General features: G+C 41.0%; 2 protein-coding genes and 1 long non-coding RNA gene across 4 annotated transcripts in view; 2 read left to right on the top strand and 1 right to left on the bottom strand.

The window, feature by feature from the left end:
- LOC144202318 (adrenodoxin-like) lies at positions 1 to 12,349 on the top strand. Its single transcript, XM_077725321.1, has 4 exons — positions 1 to 300; positions 7,656 to 7,777; positions 7,862 to 7,991; positions 12,024 to 12,349. The coding sequence occupies exons 1-4, from the start codon at positions 173 to 175 to the stop codon at positions 12,130 to 12,132; spliced, it is 489 nt and encodes a 162-aa protein (XP_077581447.1). The 5' UTR covers positions 1 to 172; the 3' UTR covers positions 12,133 to 12,349.
- LOC144202334 (uncharacterized) lies at positions 4,416 to 18,386 on the bottom strand. 2 transcript variants are annotated; one of them, XR_013327494.1, is made up of 3 exons: positions 18,144 to 18,386; positions 16,062 to 16,279; positions 4,416 to 5,918 (listed from the first exon to the last, which is right to left on the bottom strand). It is a non-coding gene; the product is annotated as an uncharacterized LOC144202334 (long non-coding RNA). The 2 variants fall into 2 exon arrangements; XR_013327495.1 differs by lacking the exon at positions 18,144 to 18,386 and adding an exon at positions 17,649 to 18,124.
- LOC144202286 (paraspeckle component 1-like) overlaps positions 17,317 to 20,753 on the top strand; it is an 18,355-nt gene continuing 14,918 nt past the window's right edge. Inside the window, exon 1 of the mRNA XM_077725319.1 lies at positions 17,317 to 17,881. Within this exon, the coding sequence (XP_077581445.1) occupies positions 17,498 to 17,881 (384 nt within the window). The 5' untranslated portion in view covers positions 17,317 to 17,497. The remainder of the gene's footprint in view (positions 17,882 to 20,753) is intronic.

The raw sequence follows: 20,753 nt of genomic DNA, 5'->3' as shown, positions 1-20,753 counted from the left end.
CGGTTACGCAATGCTCTTGCTTTGTGACGCCCCTGACTGATTTTTGGTAGCTTTGTAATTAGCTAACTGGTAGGACACAAGATAGGCGAAAGCTCGTCTCTTTTGGCGACAAGCCTTTCAAGTGCCTTAACGAGTGACAACTAAACATATTCACATATTCTAACTGGTCCAAATGGCATCACTACTGACAGCGTTCCGAAAAACAGCTCACGCTGGGTTACGTGAATGTGTGCGGAGGGCGACAGTAAGTTGTATTGCTTCCAGGCACAGGAATTTCGTCACGGAATCGCATCCATTGAGGTAGGTCATTGGACTCGCCTCAAGCGCAAACGTGCCAATTCTGTGCGACGAGTTAGCCCGGACCGAAAACGTTTCCCATGGGATTGTGCTTTTTTAATATTCTTAAAAAACGAGGCAGATCTACTATCCCTAGAGCTGAGCGATGTCCCAACCAAAATGATATTAAAATACGGAGAGAAATTTATATTTGTACATATTTTAAAACATGAGAAATTCCATTCAGCTATGTAGTAAATAACAAAATTAGCACCACTTGACTGACTGCCAGTGTATAATATAATAATAATATAACTTGTTTTTGATGGCATACAAAGAGCACCGGCCTGTGATGTTATTTTTCCCTCTCTGAATGTTACTGAGGCATTACGTGAATATCCATTGCTATGTGATGCTACTTCTTGTAAATGGCCTACCTGTCAATGTATTGTTTTTTGTCCCGTATTAAATTTGTGTCTTGATTATTTAAACTTTTGTACGCCGTATAATACCCTTTGTAGGGCTTTTTTCAGTTTTTAAAAGTCCTTTTTTTTGGTAAAAACTGCTCTTGTTTTAGCCAGTTCAACTCTAATCCGAATCGTCTCCTTCACTGGTAGCAGACGAAAAAGCCATCTGCTAATATTGTCATGCTTCAAGCATTCTATTCGCACACACATTTCACCTCCACACATCGTGTAACCAATCAATGTACCGAAACGGTCAAGCTGTCAGCGTCATACAGCGACATTGGATTGGATAACTTTATTTATCCCGTAATCGGGAAATTTCTTTGTTGCTATAGGAAGAGGGTGAGGATGCAGGAATAGGAAAGGCATTATACACAAATAGGTACTTAATAGTAAGTTAATAAATAAATACATGAATAAATATATAAATAGTATCTTGCACAGTGTCTTGATTTTATTGCATACAAAAGGCGCACCGACCAATTGGACCATAGTTTTTCCACTTTGGGGAAAGTTTTAGAATCTTAAGTGCGCAGTAAATATGTGCAATCATTAATGAGGTGACCAACTGTCCGAGTTTGACAGCTATGAAATGGGTACATTATATTATTCACTTTGTTTTAAGAGTAAGCTACCAATTGAAAAAATAAATAAATAAACTGCGATTTGTATTTTGCTGCACACAAAGGCCATGTCCACACTTAGCAGAGTATTTTGCAAAAATAACTTTTAAAAGGGTTTGCCCTATTATTGATGTGTAAATGCACATTTTTGGACAAAAAAAACGAAGATTAATAAAAAAAAACTCCAACCAAGAGCGGATGGGCATATTCTTAGTTTTATGAATTGTCCCATGCACATTAATCACCGGACATTTCCGATATTTCTATACATTAAGTCGCAATGTCATTTCTTGCGATAAAATTAGGGATGTCCCTTATTAAAAATCGGATTGGAATTCATCTTTTCAAATTGGATAGGTCTCCACTAAATGAAATATGATATAAATGTAAATGAAGGTGAAATAGAATCACATGCTATGGCAGTTAATGAGATAAGATAACCAGTAACGAAATGATCCATAAGTATACAGTGGTATCTCGAGATACAACCTCAATTTGTTCCGGGACTGAGCTCGTATGTTGATTTACTTGTAACTTAAATGAATGTTTCCCTTAGAAATGTGCTAAAAATAAATTATTTTGTTCCAACCCTCTTAAAATCACCAAAAACAGGATATACATTTTTATTTGTTCTAATTCTCCATATATTAACAAAGTAACAAATAACTATTAGTACTAAAATTTGATGGATTTCACGAAGTGGAGAGAGTGACAGAGGGAAGGGGGGGCTTTTTGCATGGCAATGTGCTCGTAACATAGCATAAACAAATTTAAATGAACTTGGATTACGATGGAGAAACACAAAAAAAGTTAATCTAACCTTACACTAAACTTAATTCTAATTTTGTTATAATTGTTTGTTTTACCTTCTCCGCATATAATGCACATGAATGTCCTCACAATAGGAAAATGCCTGACCAATATCAAATTGCTCATATGTCGAGGTACCACTGCACTTAAAAAAATGTATCACTAAACAGCATATTTTAAAATATTTCTTTATTTATATTTGCACTTGAAACAAACCTTGCAGGAAAAAAGTAAATGTCCAAGAAATCACAACTAGAATAGCTAAATTTAACGCATTGCGTGACCAGGTTTATTCACTGCATAAGTTTATACAGTTCTTTTTTACACATTCATTCGTCCGACTCTCCGCTTAAACCTCTCAAGCTAGCCCTTGCTGGCAGCCGAACGTGGTCGTGGGTTATTCTGGCTTGAGGCACCGGGCAGAGGATCACCTTCGTCGTCGTCGCCGTCGTCTTCTTCCTCGTCTAGAACGTTGTCGTCGTCGTCACCACCCTCATGCACCATAGCATCAAACAAAGATTTAGCCTTGCTTCGGATTAAGTTTACGTCCAGGCTGATTTGCTTCGCCCTACAATCACGGATCCAAATAACCAGTGCATGGAGAGCGTTTGGGAGGCATCACGAAGGGCTTCACAAAACTTTTACGCTTGACTTGGCGAAAAGCGTCCTGTATAGCACGAGATAAGCGTGGACTCAGAATGGGCATCGGGAGAAGCTTGGGCTTCCGTAGTGAATGGGCCAATGGGGAGTCGAGTATATTCAGTGAGCATTCAGCTGGCCAATCAGCCTGCGTTTATGCCCGTGATGCTTCCGTGATGCTTCCGTGATGCCCCGTGATGCTTCGCGCATACGTGCATTCTTTGTGTTTTAAAATTTTGTAAAATTATGCATTTACTAATTCGAATTGAATATTTTGTTTCCACACCTTGTAAAATAATGTAATTTATAATTTTAATTTAATTTCTTTAATTTTTTTTTCCTGAAAAAATCCGCGAAGCTCTGCGTCCGTGCAACTGAGGCGCGAAGTAGCGGGGGAACACTGTATATGCAGGATATAGTGTTTAAACCATTTGTTTGCAACATTAATTTGGTGCTACATAAATGGCAAAAAAAGGATGTGATTTTTCTTTCTACTCAATTGAAATTACCTTTTTATAAGATTATAATGTTCCGATAGCTCTAATCAGGTTGTGGGCAAACCAGTCCTTCAGGGCTGCTGTGGGTGCAGGATTTTGTTCCAACCGATACAGGAGACACTTAAACCAATGGGATTTCTGTAGAAAACAAGAAGCACCTGACTGCAATCCATGGATTGCAAAATGTGTTCTCTTGATTGGTTGGAATGAAAACCTGCACCCCCTGTGGCACTTGTAGGGCTCCAGATAGGTCAGGTGTGGCCAAACCGGTCCTCGAGGGCCGCTGTGTGTGCAGGTTTTTGTTCCCACCAATACAGCTCAGACACTTTGACCAACAAGAATTCTGCAAAAAAGCACGAAGCACCTGACTGAAATCCACTGATTGCACTCATTAACTCACACTTCAAATGGACTTTATGTAGCGGGGGCGGATATATAACCACAACCTACTCCCGTTACCAACACATTGGATTCAGACTCGGCAGAAAAAGGTAGGATACCAGACAACATCAGAGACTGGTTTGCGCTGGTGTCCCGTAATATACGGACCGAGCAAGCTTGTTGTTAATCTGAAGGGATAGAGACACACCCACTATACACATAGGGCGTGTACCCATTATCGACTGTGTCTATCGAGTCACCTGACGGTTTAACATCAGAGACTGTAGACTGGAGATGCAGTGTCTGAACCATTCCTGTCTCTTTCACATTCAAATCATTTACCTAGTCCTTTTTCTGACTTTTTCCAGGAAAAGCAATCCACTCTAAGATGCCCAACTCTATGGCAAAAATTACACATATGCGTGTTGCGCTCTGTGACAGGAGTTTCGACGCCATGAGGGCCTTACTGTATTACTGTGAATTGCAGCCGTACTAGCCGGATTTGAGTGAGTAGCGCTCCGATTATCAGATCGAGTAGTCCCAAACGAGCTTTTGTGAGTCAGCAAATAGTTATCAGCGAGAACGGTGGCTTTTGACATTGTTTTAAACCTGTGCTCATTTAAGTGGGCTACTATGCATTCTGGTAGACAATGTTTCTGTCAGGTTTAAGACCATATACATTCAATAATATCGGAGCAGAGGAAACACACAGCCAGTCGTGATGAGAATTTTAAACCACTTCATATGAAGGAGGACGCCAGTGTAGCCAGAGCAGAAAGATAGTCTATCTTCCTGAATGACCGTTTGGAATTCCTGGCGACTCCCTACAAACAACCTGGTTTTATTAGAGACAAGTCATAAAAATGGGAGGCGTTAATACAAATGAAGGAGGTGGAAAGCAAAAGGTGTAGTGCACATTTTAACCAATAGGTGTAAGTTAAATTCTATTCTAGTAACTTAATACATCATAGTGAAAAGGGTGCAAGACTAAATATAAGAATACAAATATATTTCACAGTTTCAATTCCTTGATAAGAAGTAAATTAACCACTGCCTGTCCAGGCTTTAATATGTGATATCTGAACTTTTGGCGGTATGCCTCAGGCACCAGTTCATAAATGGAGCACTGCTACTTTTACCTTATCAAATGCTAGGCTGTCTTCTACCGACATTGCACTCAATGTTTCGAGACCTTTACCAGAGAGTTTACTTTGCAAACGCACTAGACCACGCCTCGACGTCTGTTTCACGGACCTGCGGTACAAGAGGGAGGCTTTTACTGACATTAAACCTCCTACTCTACCCTACTGGAACTCCTTGCTAGTTCAAACTCCAGCCTTTTAAGTTCAATCTCGTTCTCCACATTCTTGAGGGCTAGTTGATGGCCATACTCCCTATCCTTAACCTCCCATTGCAAACGCAACATCTCCAGAGCAATAAGGGGATCTTCCCCGACAGGTAGAGTACAATTTCCCTCTGGTTTACCCTTAAAGCCAGCCATGGGATTAGGAACCCTGATTCTGACGCCGACTAGTGGTGACGGACCGCCATACCTAGATAGACCCCTTACATTAGAGGTGACACCATCCCTGCCTACCTCACCGTTCTCCTCCCTGCCTGATTCCACAGAATCAACCAAAGACTGAGAGGAAACATCTGGAGATGCTCCCCCTATGGTTCCTAAGCACGGCTCTGCTATTAAAATCTGGATAACCCCCTGCTTCAAATCAGCTAGCTTGGTAGTCATGGGCAGAGTGAACCCTAGATGAGCGGCTAGATCAGACATGGACAAACTTCGAGGCATTTTATTCTAGTCTGCCGACGTTGTCAAAAATGTTTTTTTCTCCCAAGATGGCGCTGTCACGCGGAAGCCAGTAGCAGTAGTTCTGTCCACTTATTTGTTTTTTGTGTTTTACAGCGCTTCTCTTTTTTTAAATCACATTTTAATATTTCTTAATACACTCCTTTTGACTTTACTTTATACTTTGTACGTTTTACTTAAATGTTAATACTTTAGTCCTTTTTTTGTTTGTTTCATATGTACTTTCAACTGATGCAGTTTTTTATATGTATCGTATCTTATGCTGAAATGGCCCATCTGTCAAATTTTTAAAGTCAAGGTGGACCCCGGGCCGAAAGTTTGTGGATCTTGATTGGGAAGTAGTCACAGCTGTGTTGGCCTGGACAGGGTTTTGCCACAGGGATGGAGCCACAACTCCATGTACCTGCATTAGAAAAAGAAACCACACACAGATTAATTTTTCCAACTTAGTGTAATAAACATCCTATAACGTGTTCACGAGTCGTGCCCACTTCGACAACTTTTGTCTTGTGCATTTTAGAAACACTAAAAGTCGTCAAAAGCAATCGTCCTTTGTGGGGTTTTTTTTGCGAATGGATTGTGTCTGCTTGCACTGTTGTTCGGGCTTTTGCCAAAGCCGCCATCATTTCTGCGGAGACACATGGGAATGTGAGTGACACTGACAACGAAGAGGGGGAACCCCGCGTTTTTGATGAATCATTTGGACAATTGTTCAATTTGGACACAGAAAATTAGGACTTTGATGGATTTGTGGGTGATGATTGATTAAAAAAAAACATAAGTATATTGTAAAATGGCTAAATAAAGTACAACTGAAGCCAGTTTTGCTTCCGTTGCCTTTTTAAAAATGTGTTTTTAGCTTGTGTCCATATGTTTAAGTTGGTGTATGTTTAAGCTGGTTTATGTTTTGCCATGCCTGGCTGTGTATTGGTGCGGTGCGTCTTGTGTGTGTCAAATACAGAAATACCACTTGTTACTGAGACTGCACCTTTAAATGGGTGTGCCATATAGCCGTGAAAATACGGTACAATTATCAAAAAGTACATTTATTAAATATTACAGCTTGATATGAATAAAAATCAGGTAAATGGGAGTTTTAGTCCAAGTTTGTCTTTGTCTTCTTGTGACCATAGGTCTATTGTCCGCGATATTCTAGGAATCACTGTACTCGCCTGACTAAACGTGTTATAAACGAATCTGTCAAAACATAGGCTGATTGGCCGGGAAATGAAACTTCCATTTCACTCTAACGCATCATGCAGCTGTTATCTTCGCCTGCCAAAGTTCTCTATTTTCGGACAAGGGCGATAGCATCCACCATAACGTCGCTCAGAGCACTCATTCCTAAAAAAAAATCAGCCTTCACTGATACTCTCTGCCATCAAATTCGCCGTGTAAGTTTTATTTTCAAGTAAGCACCATGACGTAAGGTCGCTCAGGGCTCGCATTTATGATAAAAAAAATTCACCCTTGCAGAACCCGGCTGCTCAGAAAGCTCTATTTATGGATAAAAATAATGTCCGCTGCCCGCCGCCCATCATTTTTTTTCTTCAGTTTTTTATTCACATTGGAAAAAAAACACCAACATTAAATAAACATTACATTTGTTGTTAACATTTACCTTGGTTATACTTTATACAAGTTGTTAAAAATTTATATTTGACCTAAATTGGATGCAAAACATTGTCAAATTTTTGGGAACACCGTGTTTGTTAGTTCATGGAGTAGATGTAGTATCTGTTAGAATTAGCACAAAGTGTATCATTATCACACCTTATTATAGTTTTGTGAGGTGTTTGGGGTAAAGACGGCTGCGATGTATTGTAAGGTTGAGAAAAAGGGCCGCTCACAATTTCACTGCCAGGTTGTCTCTGTTCTGCATGGAAGGTTGTTCGAACCTTCATTTAAGCTTGCGTCACAAGCCTAATCATGTGCACTCAAGGCTGGAGCCATCCATCTTGGGTTAGGTTGGAGGCACGAGGGTTATATAAGAATATTACTATTTTTGCCTTTTGAAGGGTTTACTTGCTTAAAGCTGAAATTATTTCATTCAACGGTCAATTTGTGCAGGAGAGGCTGATTTAGAATAATGTTAGAAATATTTCTGGTAAAGTTTTGACTAATTTCATTTCCTATACAGATCAGACAAGGTGATGGTCCACTTTATCAATAGAGACGGTGAGAAGATTACAGTTGGGGGCGCTCCTGGGGACTCACTGCTTGATGTCGTCATTAATGAAGACCTCGACTTTGATGGCTTTGGTTTGTAAATGGAAAAGTGGATTGATACATCATTATATTAAGTAATTACCCACGTAAATAATCAAATAATTTGTTTTTACACAGGAGCATGTGAGGGCACGCTAGCATGCTCCACCTGCCATTTGATCTTTGCCGACGATGTGTACGAAAAACTCGGCCCTGTCACAGATGAGGAAATGGATATGTTGGACCTGGCATATGGGCTGACTGACACGTAAGGATACACCTGGTGTTGTAAAACGGAACCTCTCTTTTTGTAGTTTGTTTCTAGTTCTAGGGACGTCCCCGATCTGATCACATCGGAAATCGGACCCATAAATTTCAGATGAATGCATGGCCAGGGGGCCAAAGGATCAGGCTGGCAGCCTAGCCGTTAGCATCCTCTCTTAAAGGCATTGCAAAGGAGGTTTCCATGCCATACCACACATACAATTAACCTGCATGCACCCGTAACACCCGTACCGTATTTTCACACCTATAGGGCATACTTAAAAGTATTTTTTTTCTCTAATATGGCCGATGCACCCAATTGGCCAGTGCGCCTTGTTTCTGCACTAAAATCAAAATTTTATATGACCCTGACCGCCCGAGTGGCTTTATTTCTTATTATATATATTCAACTTATTGCGATCTACCCAGCGGACGTTCACCCTAAAAATTGCCTCCCCGCATATTCCAAGCGTTATGGGAAATCCATTCAAAACATCCCAGGCGACTACCAAGGCATTTGACCTTCAAAACGCTCTCAATACTCAAAAACAGTACTTTAGACCTATAGAGAGGAAATGCCTGACGTGAATGACAATAGAATGCAGATGTGAACGCTTGGAAAATGGACTGAAGCCATGGATCGAACACAATTAAACCGCAAGGAGGAACAGCTTTGCGAACAGCTTGGGAGTGATGAATGTCGGATGGCCGCCAACATAGGGGTTCAATACAAAGACAGGCAAGCATAGTCGCATGATTTATGTGACGATATGAAATGGATTGTCGATGCCTGGGCTAAAGCTGGAATCACCATTACTAAAGCCCACGACGACCACGCTGACCCTGACAATGTTATGGAACCCAGCATTGTTGGCCACCTCTTTATATCGGATACAGAAGATGAGGACTTGGACAGATTTGTAGATGTTTGAATACTTTGATTTATATTTTTGCAAATATACATTACGCCAATAAAACAGAATCAAACTCAGTATTGGTCCTGGTGCCCTTTTTAAAAGATAGGGTATCACTCTATGTGCTAGGCTGTGTGTCATGCTAGCACAAGCCTTCGGAGCGCATCCTTTAAAACGAAGTACCCTAATTTGTATAGAAACTGAAAATACACTTGCAACTCAGACTGTGCCCTTTAGAGCGGTGCGTTTTATAAAAATGTGAAGATTCGGTATTTAAATTCTCGTTGATTGTTTTTCCTTGTAGAAAAATGTTAGGCTCATTGTTATTTGTCGCTCTTTTTGGGAAGTAAATACAGATAGTCTTGGATATATTCAATTGTAGTTGAGATTTTTCAAGCCGTCATTACATCTGTGAGTTCCTGTGCAGCATGTTTTGTCTTTCGCGTGTACATATAGAACGGCATCATCGGCATACATTTGGCAGGTGACAATTGAAGGACAACAGCTTGGCAGATCATTTATGTAAAGACTGAAGAGCAACGGGCCTAGCACTGGCCCCTGTGGTATCCCAAGACCGTTATTCCATGAAGTAAATGTTGTATTCTGACGCACTGTGATCGTACAGATCTGTATAATTCAATCCAATTTAGAGTGCTTGGTGAGAAATTAAAACTAGACAGTTTACCCGGCAGTATCTGGTGGTTGGTGGCGTGAAAGCCCTTTTTCAGATCAATAAAAACTACACCAATGACGCCGCCTTTATCTAGTTTTGATTTTATGTTTTCTAGAAAGAAGTAAACCGCCATTCTGGTAGAATGAGGTTTTCTAATGCCGAATTTCAGCCTGTTCAGGGTGTATGTGCTGCTGTTAATGTGATCCACAACTTGCCCTGCTACTATCTTTTACAAGACTTTTGAGATGACTGGATGGGTGCTTATAGGTCTGTAGTTATTGGTTATTGGTTATTGCGGGGTTCCCTAATTTGAGGTCTGGTGTGATAACTGAGCACTTCCAGGGTTCAGGGAGGAGATTATCGTTAATGGATTTGTTTATGATCGTGGTTAATAAGCAATGAGAGATTATTTGTGGTATTTCAGGAATGTGAGATCCATAATAAACGCATATTTTGCTTTGGAGCTTTTGAGACCATATACCGCTTTCTCAACTTGTGACTGCTAAACTGTGTTAAGATTAAGAATGGGTTCATTGGAGTTGAGTGGTTGTGGTGGATTATATTCTATTTGAGGCACGTTAGGTGTAAATTCTTTAATGGAGTCTATAAAATAATCATTTAAAGTTGTAGCTATGTCTCTCTTGTTTTCTCCTCCAATTGTAGTTCCTTTATTTATTTCCTGCCTATTTTTAAATATTTTTGTTTGGTCACCGGTCAAATGGTGACAGAGTTTACTGTTGAAACCAGCTCTCAAAATTATATTAATGAGAGAGTTTAATATGCAAGTACTGTTGAAACCAGCTCTCAAAATTATATTCCTGAGAGAGTTTAATATGCAAGTACTGTTGAAACCAGCTCTCAAAATTATATTCAAGAGAGTGTTCAATATCTAAATATCTACTGTTTTCAACAGTATTTAGACATTAAACTCTCTTAGATATTAAACTCTCTCATGAATATAATTTTGAGAGCTGGTTTCAACAGTAAACTTTCTGTCACCATTTGACTAAACGTCCGAGCACCGTTATGGTACAGATAATCGTCCCAATTGAGTTGATGTACAGTAGGTGTTTTTTGGCTTGGCATTGCTGCCTGTCGCACCTTCGGTGCCCATGGGTCAGGTGATGGGTCATCAGCCAGGAACCATCGTTCATTGATGTTTCGCTCCTTTAATCCTGGAACATCTGGTGGTGCAGCAGTGACGGAGATGTCTCCCCTGCAGCTGATAGCTGTTGTCTCTTGTAGCCATTGTTGGGGTAAGCTGTTGTTTCCCCAGCTCCTGTCCTTCCTACTTGGCAAAAGCCAAAAGCTGCCTTTTTCTGCCTCCTCTGCCAGCTCTTTTATGGCCTTCATCCAGTCACCCCCACATTCCTCAGGAGGCGTGCAGCCTCGACTGGGTAGATGGCGCTCTTGCAGCCAATTTCCTGGCAGTCAGTTGCCAGCTCCAAGTATTTGATCTTCTTGTGCTCGGCGGCTTCCACAATCCCTTCCTCTGATGGTATTCTATGAGGTGCACTGCTCTTGCCTTGGGGGAACATACCACAACCGTCTGAGCGGAGTGGTGTGGGGATGATAATAAAGCCTATGTCCGATTATTCTTATCTCCTCCACTCTAAAACAGATACAAACACTCGCCGAGCGGTAAGCGGCATTTATCAGACAAAATGATGACTGAAAATGATCTGACTGGCCAGACCAGACGCAAGTAGCCTTGATTTTGGAATGAAACAAAATTCCCCTTTGATTTTTTATTTTTTTATTTCTTGTTTAAAAGTGATAACTATTGCAGTATAATGAATCATCGTAAGAATTTAGATATTTCGACATTAGAAGCAATATGGCTGCTACAACCTCTTAAACTTCTGGTAAGAAAATTGTAATTTCTGTAATTAGAAAGCATCAGGTTCTCATCAAAGTAGATATTTCTTTTTTCAAATTGAATAAATTGATATTTTGCATTTACAAAGACAGTCATATTATTTTCCTCATATTCATCCTAATAATGTGCTTTTGATCCATACAGGATCTCAGAAATATCACTTGTCATTTTTCTTAAGATTCTTTCTTCAAGGTAACATTTGTATCCCTTATTAAAACCAAAATATGGAGGTTAAAATTGGGAAAAAAATGTATAATTCAACAATTTCAAGTCAATTTTAAGGGTGCAGCTTACAGGCACAGGTGGCTTAGATGTGAGTAAATCCGGTAATTTGTGTGAAGAGCACACAATGATAAATTGCATTTGAAAATTCCTGCCCCAGTTTTTCTTAACCATGCTATACATTTGCTGCATATTGCAACATACTTAGGGTACAGCAGTATATCACTTTCGAAAATGGGAGTTTAAAAACTAGTCGCACTTTCGGCATGTTCAAAGAAATGCGATCATGCAAAGTTGACAGTATGGTTATGTAAATGCTTGCCTGTGTTTTGTCTCTTTTCCTTCTAGATCGCGTCTGGGTTGCCAGATTTGTCTGAGTAGGTCCCTGGAAGGTATGGTTGCACGCATCCCAGAGAGCGTAGCAGACATCCGACAGAGCCAAGATAGCTCTGCTTAGTGACTTTTTTGGTGATGGTACGTAGATTGCAAGTAAAATAAACCAGCTGGTCAAGCCGTTCTCTTAACTTAACCAGCCTTCAGTAGACATACCAAGCCATTTTGGTTTAACAGAATATGACTGAGATGCTGCCATTGTAGTTCTTTTATGTATAATGTACATAGAACACATTTGTGCATAGAGAAAGCTGAAAATTAAAACAAAAAAGTAACTCCAATAGCATGTTGAAGGTGATTGGTTTATTTGTACATGATGTTGACTATTCATTTATTTTCCATACCGCGTATCCTCAAAGATTGAAGAAGGTGCTGGACAACAATGGGCAAAAGGTGGGGGACACCCTGAAATTGGCCAGCCCACCAATTGCACACAAACTCATACCTAAGGGCATTTTAGGGTGTCAATCCGCCTGTGTCAAACAAATATGCATGGAACTGCAGGTTCCATATGTGGATTAAAAAACAAAGTTATCTTAAATGGTGACCCTGACGTGATCAAAAATGACTTCAAAGACAACGCGTTCTAATCTAACCAATGTATTGTCCAAGACAGGAGTCAAATAAAGCACGTTGGAGCAATTATACCCGAACCTAGTCCTATTAGAGATGAGATAGAATGCTGAAGTTTCTTTCTTCTGCAAGTGCTGTTATACCACTTGAGGACAAAAGAAAGACCCATCCTCCTCCGTCCTGTCACCCGTCCATAATCTCGTGTCCTTTGTTTTTTTTTAATTAAGACTGGTGTAATACATTTAAGAAAAGAAGACATAAATTCAAATAATTGTGGCAGGATTCTAATTTGCTCTGAAAAGCTTATTTAACTGACCACTTTCATTTATTATTACTATTTTTGTAAGTTTTTGAATACACAGTTTAATGCTTTGGCTCCTGAAAAATTAAACAATCATTCAAGCACTACCATCCCCCAGATCAATTCAACTAAACTATCTACCACAACACAAAGCTTGTAACTTGTGCTGGCAGTGGCAGGTTCACTGTTTCTGAAGAGGTTAACTCTTGTTTGAGATTCAATCTGGTAATTTAAGGGTTAGGAAAATAGAACATTTTGATTTTGGGGGTTGCTTTAGATCAGTTGGCATTTTTAACAATGTAGTAACTTTTCTCAGTTTTTTTTGTGTGTCTAAGGTCAAGTAGATTCACATCGAAATCGGATGTTGTAGTCTTGTATGAAGAACTAATTAAGATTTGAAAGGTTGGGTGTAAAACGGACTAATTCTGGGAGCACCACAATATCAAAAAAGGAAAATCAAGATATGTTTCTCAATTTGGGGGTTGAGTGATCAACTAAAACATAAGACACCCCCTGATTCATAATTTTCAACTTCATATTCATGGGTTTAATAGGGAGTACAAATACTTTGCCGGGAAAATCTTAAGAAAAATAATCGCACATGGTATTTCTGAGATACTGTATGGATCAGAAGCACATTACCAGAGTCATTATTATGAGGAAGTTAACATGCCTGTCTTTGTTAATGCAAAATATCAAATTATTCAATTTGATAAAAGAAATATTGCATTTTCACACCTGTGAAACACACTGTGATAGGGCGCAGTCTCATTTGCGGGTATGTTTTGAGTTTTTGGTCAATACAATGGACGCCTTGTCCGATAAGCGCTACTAGCATGACAGTAGGCTAGCGTATGTTCAGCCAGGCGCTAGCGTACCTAATTTATGCTAGCTGCTAGCTCATGTTAGGCTTGGCACTAGCATGTTTTTTTAAAGACACCACGAGCAAAACTTAGTTTGATAATTGTTAGGGTTATTAGTCATTCATTATTATATCTTTGCTCATAATGAAGAACGCTTTGCTTTACGTAGCTTATTAACATTAAAAAAAAGTCTATTTAGTACATCTGCTTGCAACCGTGTGAATGCTCGCTCCTGAGTTAACCTAAACAACGTGTAGGTCACTCCTCTCTCCAGCTTTTTTTCACACCACTCCCTTGGGAAGACCTGGAGGTCTTTCAATTGTTTTGCGAACTGAGATGTCCGTTGTAAAATCTTGTGTAATAAACAGCCAGTCAGGCGTCGGACGCCAGAATGAGTCTAGGAAAAAGAGGTTTCAGGTTGGATTCTCTCTTGCAGGAACAACTCCGATGGGTCTGATGTCTGTTTTATTTGTTTGTGCATTTGGGAATACCGTATTTTCACGACTAGGGCGCGTAATATTTTTAGCCGCAGTGTGAATAGCGAGTGCTATTTCTGTATTTTACACACAAAGGACATCGTTTTTATAGATGCAACCTGGCATAGCAATACAAAAAATACAGTGGGATCTCCCTACTTTGCGGTTATAGATATATCTATATCTCTCTATCTCTCTATCTCTATCTCTATCTCTCTATCTCTCTATCTCTCTATCTCTCTATCTCTCTATCTCTCGATCTCTAGATCGAGAGAGATTGAGAGAGAGAGAGAGATTGAGAGAGAGAGAGATTGAGAGAGAGAGAGAGAGAGAGAGAGAGAGAGATCGAGAGAGAGAGAGAGAGAGATCGAGAGAGAGAGAGAGGTCGGGAGAGATCGAGAGAGAGAGAGGTCGGGAGAGATCGAGAGAGAGAGAGAGAGAGAGAGATCGAGAGAGAGAGAGAGAGAGAGGTCGGGAGAGATCGAGAGAGAGAGAGGTCGGGAGAGATCGAGAGAGAGAGAGGTCGGGAGAGAGAGAGAGATCGAGAGAGAGAGAACGAGAGAGAGAGATCGAGAGAGATCGACAGAGAGAGAGAGAGATCGAGAGAGAGAGAGATCGACAGAGAGAGAGAGAGAGAGATCGACAGAGAGATCGAGAGAGAGATCGAGAGAGAGAGAGAGATCGAGAGAGAGAGATCGAGAGAGAGAGAGAGTGATCGAGAGAGAGAGAGAGAGAGAGAGAGAGAGAGAGAGAGAGAGAGAGATCGAGAGAGATCGAGAGAGAGAGAGAGAGAGAAAGAGAGAGAGATTGAGAGAGAGAGATCGAGAGAGATTGAGAGAGAGAGAGATCGAGAGAGATCGAGAGAGATCGAGAGAGAGAGAGATCGAGAGAGATCGAGAGAGAGAGAGATCGAGAGAGAGAGAGAGATAGAGAGAGAGAGATAGAGAGAGATCGAGAGATAGAGAGAGATCGAGAGAGAGATCGAGAGAGAGATCGAGAGAGAGATCGAGAGAGAGATCGAGAGAGAGATCGAGAGAGAGATCGAGAGAGAGAGAGATCGAGGGAGAGATCGAGAGATCGATCGGGAGGGAGGGAGGGAGGGAGGGAGGGAGGGAGGGAGGGAGGGAGGGAGGGAGGGAGGGAGGGAGGGAGGGAGGGAGGGAGGGAGGGAGGGAGGGAGGGAGGGAGGGAGGGAGGGAGGGAGGGAGGGAGGGAGGGAGGGAGAGAGAGAGATATGGGTGTAATTGTATATTATGTTTTGTGTGAATTGATTTCAGTAAAGTTGGCTTGAAGATAACAACTGACCTGTCTGATTATTTCCCCGTGTTTAAAGCAAAAATTGCTAATTCAGGGGTCCTACAATCACGACGTGATTAACGAGCGTGTCACAAGTGCTCTGGTTTGAATTTCTCCTTATGAAGATTACTTGCAAGTTTTATAGTCATTATTCTATATATTTTTTCTTTATATTGAGCTCTTTTATTCTCTTGGCACAGTATAATATATTATTCTATATTTTTAACACAACCCTCGGAGTCCCTGGCGGGGAGGTGCGACCTCCTCCTCTGTCTGGTTACTCTCTCAAACCAGAATTTGTGGATCCTCACTTTGATCCTGCTGTATACATTTACGTATTACCGAAACACCGAGAACGCTTCCCCGACACACAGGGAACAGTATATGCAACTTTTTCTCCGACGAATGGAGCATCTTTCTTCTCTAGAAAGACGGGGACTCATGCTGGGTTGGATTCTACAAATTAATTTTAAAAGTGCCTTACCGCTCAGATGTGCTCTGCGCCCGGAGGGATGGATTCGCTTCCTTCTTCTGGACAGCGGAGAATCGCCTTTCTCTTCAATGGTGAGACAGCTGACGTAAGATTTTTGGATTTAATTTTTCGCGATCCAAAATCAAGATGCGAATCCTGCCGGGTTTCGGGCACCAGCATGTTGGGGCTACTGGCCAACACTTCAATGAACTCGAACACAGGAGCACACACTGAGGCAGATAGAATGAAATTTAAAGGCTTCGTCTGCAGAGGCGGGGATGCAACGATACAGATGCCGGAGAGTGTGACTACTCTCCAAGCTCCTCAAAGCTATTTCCCACCGAAAAGCTGCTTCAACTGTGTTTTTAATAGTGATAAGACAAGTCATAAAATTGGGAGGCGTTAATACAAATGAAGGAGGGGGAGTACAAAAGGTGTAGTGCAAATTGTAACCAGTGGGTGTAATTAAAATTCTAATCTAGTAATTTTTAATACATCAGAGTGCAAAAGGGTGCAAGATTAAATATAAGAATACAATTCATATTTCTCAGTCTTCTTGTGCCAAGCGATCGCGTGGCCACCAATTCAGGGTGTCCCACACATTTGGTATAGGCTCCAGCAACCCTAAATGAAGATCAATTTGGCTTTCATGATGTAAATATATTTATGAACCAAAATGATTTTCGAATATATTTCTCCGGCCATTTTCCGTATCGTGCAAGAAATTCACAAATGAAGCATGCAAAAACACTTTTTTATCCATACATTCAAGGTCAAATGTGTGTGCTGTGCCGTTCACGCACGTGCGCGTTCACCAGTTTTGCATGAGCATGCGTAATCCGTGTGATCACAATTATTGGTTGGGACATTTAGAGGTAGTTGATTGGCTCATGCATTTCCCCACATTGACCGCACGCTTTGAGCTGCGCACCACTAATTGGGAGCATTATTTGGTACTTGAAGAAGATGACATATTTTAACCCTATAATCTAATGAAGACTATGATGTATTTTACTCATTCATTTTATAATAGCTGCATCTTTTCGAAATATTGCTGTTGTATGATTATCGAATGATGATATACTATGCTTATTCATTTTATTGTAGCTGATTCATTTTGTATGTTGCTGTTGTATGATTGAGCACTTGTTTTTAACTTAGTATCACACAGACTGTCAAGGTTCCCCTATAATGAGGCCGTTACAAAGAAGAGGCCTTTCTTCCAAATTCATTGTGCCTTTACAAAGAACCGGCCTTTTGTCCAAAATCCTTAGACACGATTTTACGTGGGACTAAGTAGTCGTCATTACTCTTTTGTTTACTTCCGGTAAAGAGTACTGTGTGCATGTGCCGCCATATTGAAAACAAGCCCTCCACTCTCTTGGTGAACTCTGCTTTCGTTCTGATTAAAATCTGTAAAACTGCGTTAGCGATCTGATTTCCTAATAATGGCTGACCAAAATGGACATCTGACAAACCCGCAAATTAGCAGTTCACCGCAATCCCCTGCACGCTGTGCTGACTCCCCGGCTACCGACAATGCCACCCCACAAATACCGACCAACAAAGACAGTCATGCGGGACCGGCTGAACAATTACCGACAGCAGAAGGATCAGCGGCCGAAAGCGGACAAGATCCGGTACAAATGACGCTGGATATTTCAAGTATCAGAAAGCCAGGCGAGAAGATTTTCACACAACGCTCCCGTCTTTTTGTTGCCAATCTGCCAGTGGACATAGCCGAGAAGGACTTTGTCAAATTGTTCGCTAAATATGGAAATACAAGCGACGTCATTATTAACAGAGAACGAGGATTTGGCTCAATTCGTTTGGTATGTATTAAAACATTAATGCATGCTGCGGTCAAGCCAGCGAACGTTTGTGTTTTCGTGGTCAGATGAGCGGACACTGAAAATTGCCCCCCCTCCTGCGTAATCCAAACATTACGCTAAATCTATTAAATACATTCAAACAAATGGGTTGACCAACGTGTTCTCGGAGCGCCTTTAAACCGCCAAAATACTCAACAGTCCCTGCAGCATAATTTGAAAATGAAATAAAGTCATCCGATAAAAAAAATCAAATTATACATACCTGTCAACCCTGGCCAATTGCCCCCCTTATGAACGATTGCACTTTCCCTTATTTTGCGATGATAAACCTTACAAACACCACACGGCACCTAATTACTCAATGGGAATGTAAATTCACACAATGTAAATTCTACATTGTCTATGTCCCATTGAGCGGTCTGAGACTCATTCCAAGTGTAAATACATATTACAGCCCGGAGATGTCTGTTTCAAAGCCTGCCGTGAAGAGAAAGGTCAGTGATTAACACAGGCAGTTTCAAGAAAAGTGGGGAGTGCAATATTTCTTTGTTGAGCACAGGGGCACCCGACGTGTCTCATTTGCACCGAAAAAGTTGCGTTCCACAAGGAATACAATTTGAAACGTCATTATGCTACGAGACATGCTGAGGAGTACGACAAATACCAGGGAGATGAGAGAGCCAACCAGGTTGACAGTCTTAAAACAAGTCTTCTGAGGCAACAGGTTTTTTTCAAGACGGCTACAAAAGAAAGTGATGCAGCAGTCGAAGCTAGCTACGCCGTTTGTGAGCTGATTGCCAAGGCAGGCAAGCCATTCACAGAAGGTGAACTTATCAAAAAGTGCATATTACAGGCTGCACATATTGTCGGTCCAGAAAAAAAGTCAGTTCAACAACATCAGCCTTTCTGCCAACACCGTGGTAGAGCGCATTTCTGAACTGTCAAGTGACATTTATGGTCAACTTTGTGAGAAAGCACAAAACTTCAGTGTATATTCAGTGGCTCTTGATGAGACCACAGACATCAGAGACACTGCTCAGCTCGCAATATATGTCCGTGGTGTTGATGACAATTTTGAAGTGTTGGAGGAGTTGCTCACAATAATTCCAATGCATGGCCAGACCACCGCTAAGGAATTATTTCACAAGCTGTGTGATGCCATTCAGAATGCCGGTTTGCCATGGAAGAGCTTTGTTGGAATAACAACTGATGGAGCCCCATCAATGATTGGAGGAAGAGTGGACTGGTAGCACTTGTTCAAAAAAAAACTGGAAAAGGAGGGTGTGGAGTCGGCCATAGCTCTGCACTGCATTATCCATCAGCAGGCCCTTTGCAGCAGATGCCTGAAGTTTGACAATGTGATGTCTGTCGTTGTGAAATGCTTCAACCGAATCACATCCAGGGGTTTAAAGCATAGAAGGTTTCGTGCTTTTTTGGACGAAATGGAGTCTGAACATGGGGATGTGCTCTACTTCACTGAGGTACGTTGGCTCAGCAGGGGAAATGTGTTGAAGAGATTTTTTGAGTTGAGAGCAGAAGTAAAAGACTTCATGGAGATAGACGGGGTTGCTGTTCCTGTGCTAAGTGATCCCAAATGGCTCATGGAGTTAGCTTTTCTTGTTGATATCACACATGAGCCTAATGTACTGAACAAGAAGCTACAAGGCCAGGGGCAACTTGTCAGTGCTGCCTATGACAACGTGAGAGCATTCTGCACTAAACTTTGGTTATGGAAAGCCCAGCTCTCTCAGACAAACCTTTTCCATTTCCCAGCATGCAAGGCTCTTGTGGATGCAGGCACACCATTCAGTGGTGAGAAATATGTGGAGGCCATTTTGAACCTGCAGGAGGAATTTGATCACAGATTTGCAGACTTTAAGACATACAAAGCCAAATTTCAAATGTTTGCGGACCCCTTCTCATTTGATGTGCAAGATGCCCCTCCTGAGCTTCAAATGGAGCTCATTGGACCTGCAGTGCAACTCTGTACTCAAAGCCAAAATCAGGGAGGTGAGTGGAGAAGCAGACAAGCTTGGACATTTTTGGAGAGAGTTGACCCCCAGCTTCCCTGAACTTTCCCGAATCTTCAAGCGGACCATGTGCCTTTTTGGGAGCACATACTTGTGTGAGAAACTCTTCTCCACCTTGAACTTCAATAAGTCCAAGTATAGGTCCAGACTTACTGATGAGCATCTTCAAGCTCTATTGAGGGTCTCCACTGCTTCCTCCCTCAAGCCAAATGTGACTAAGCTATGTGGGAAGAAGCGCTGCCAGGTCTCTAGCAGCAAGAAGTAAAGTTCCGAAAGTTAGTATTTAAAGAGCTGTTAATACAGACATTTGAAACAAAATAAAAATAATTAGTTTTCTCTACTTAGCCAGCCACTGTATATCTACTGTATTCTCATTATTATTATTTTAGTACTTATTGATTTATTTTTTATTCATCTTTAAGTTAGTTTATTTAATTCATTATTTTTTGTTAAAAAATAAAGTTATTTGATAACGTTGGAATGTTTTATCATTCTCACCCAGACTCTGCCTCTTGCGGCCCTCAGGTAAATTGAGTTTTAGACCCCTGATGTAGAACAAATTCCAAGATAACTGTGTAAACCAGGTATAATTCTTTTGTCACAGATTATAGTCCTGAATATTGAGCAGTTAGCATCTTATAGTGATTCATCATTGTAGCAAGTTCTCGGTTCTACTCTATGCGCTGTCGTGCTCAAATTCATTCAATAAAGTCACGATCTGAAACATAGTCAGAAGTGGCTGGCTAATTCTAGAAACAATGGCAAAATGTAGTTACGGCGCCGGAGGGCATACAAAAGTCCGGGGATTTGGCAAAGAGCTGGGACATTTTTTTTCGCTGAAT

This window comes from Stigmatopora nigra, chromosome 1 (genome assembly GCF_051989575.1).
Source record: "Stigmatopora nigra isolate UIUO_SnigA chromosome 1, RoL_Snig_1.1, whole genome shotgun sequence".
NCBI classification, from domain to species: domain Eukaryota; kingdom Metazoa; phylum Chordata; class Actinopteri; order Syngnathiformes; family Syngnathidae; genus Stigmatopora; species Stigmatopora nigra.
The sequence above is the reverse complement of the archived record's forward strand: the minus strand, read 5'-3'. Positions and strand labels throughout refer to the sequence as shown.

Coding starts and splice junctions, on each gene's coding strand:
- LOC144202318 (XM_077725321.1), top strand. CDS start 173: ATGGCATCACTACTGACAGCGTTCCGAAAAACAGCTCACGCTGGGTTA. Junction 301..7,655: donor ACGGAATCGCATCCATTGAG/GTAGGTCATTGG, acceptor TTTCCTATACAG/ATCAGACAAGGTGATGGTCC. Junction 7,992..12,023: donor GCATATGGGCTGACTGACAC/GTAAGGATACAC, acceptor TTTTCCTTCTAG/ATCGCGTCTGGGTTGCCAGA.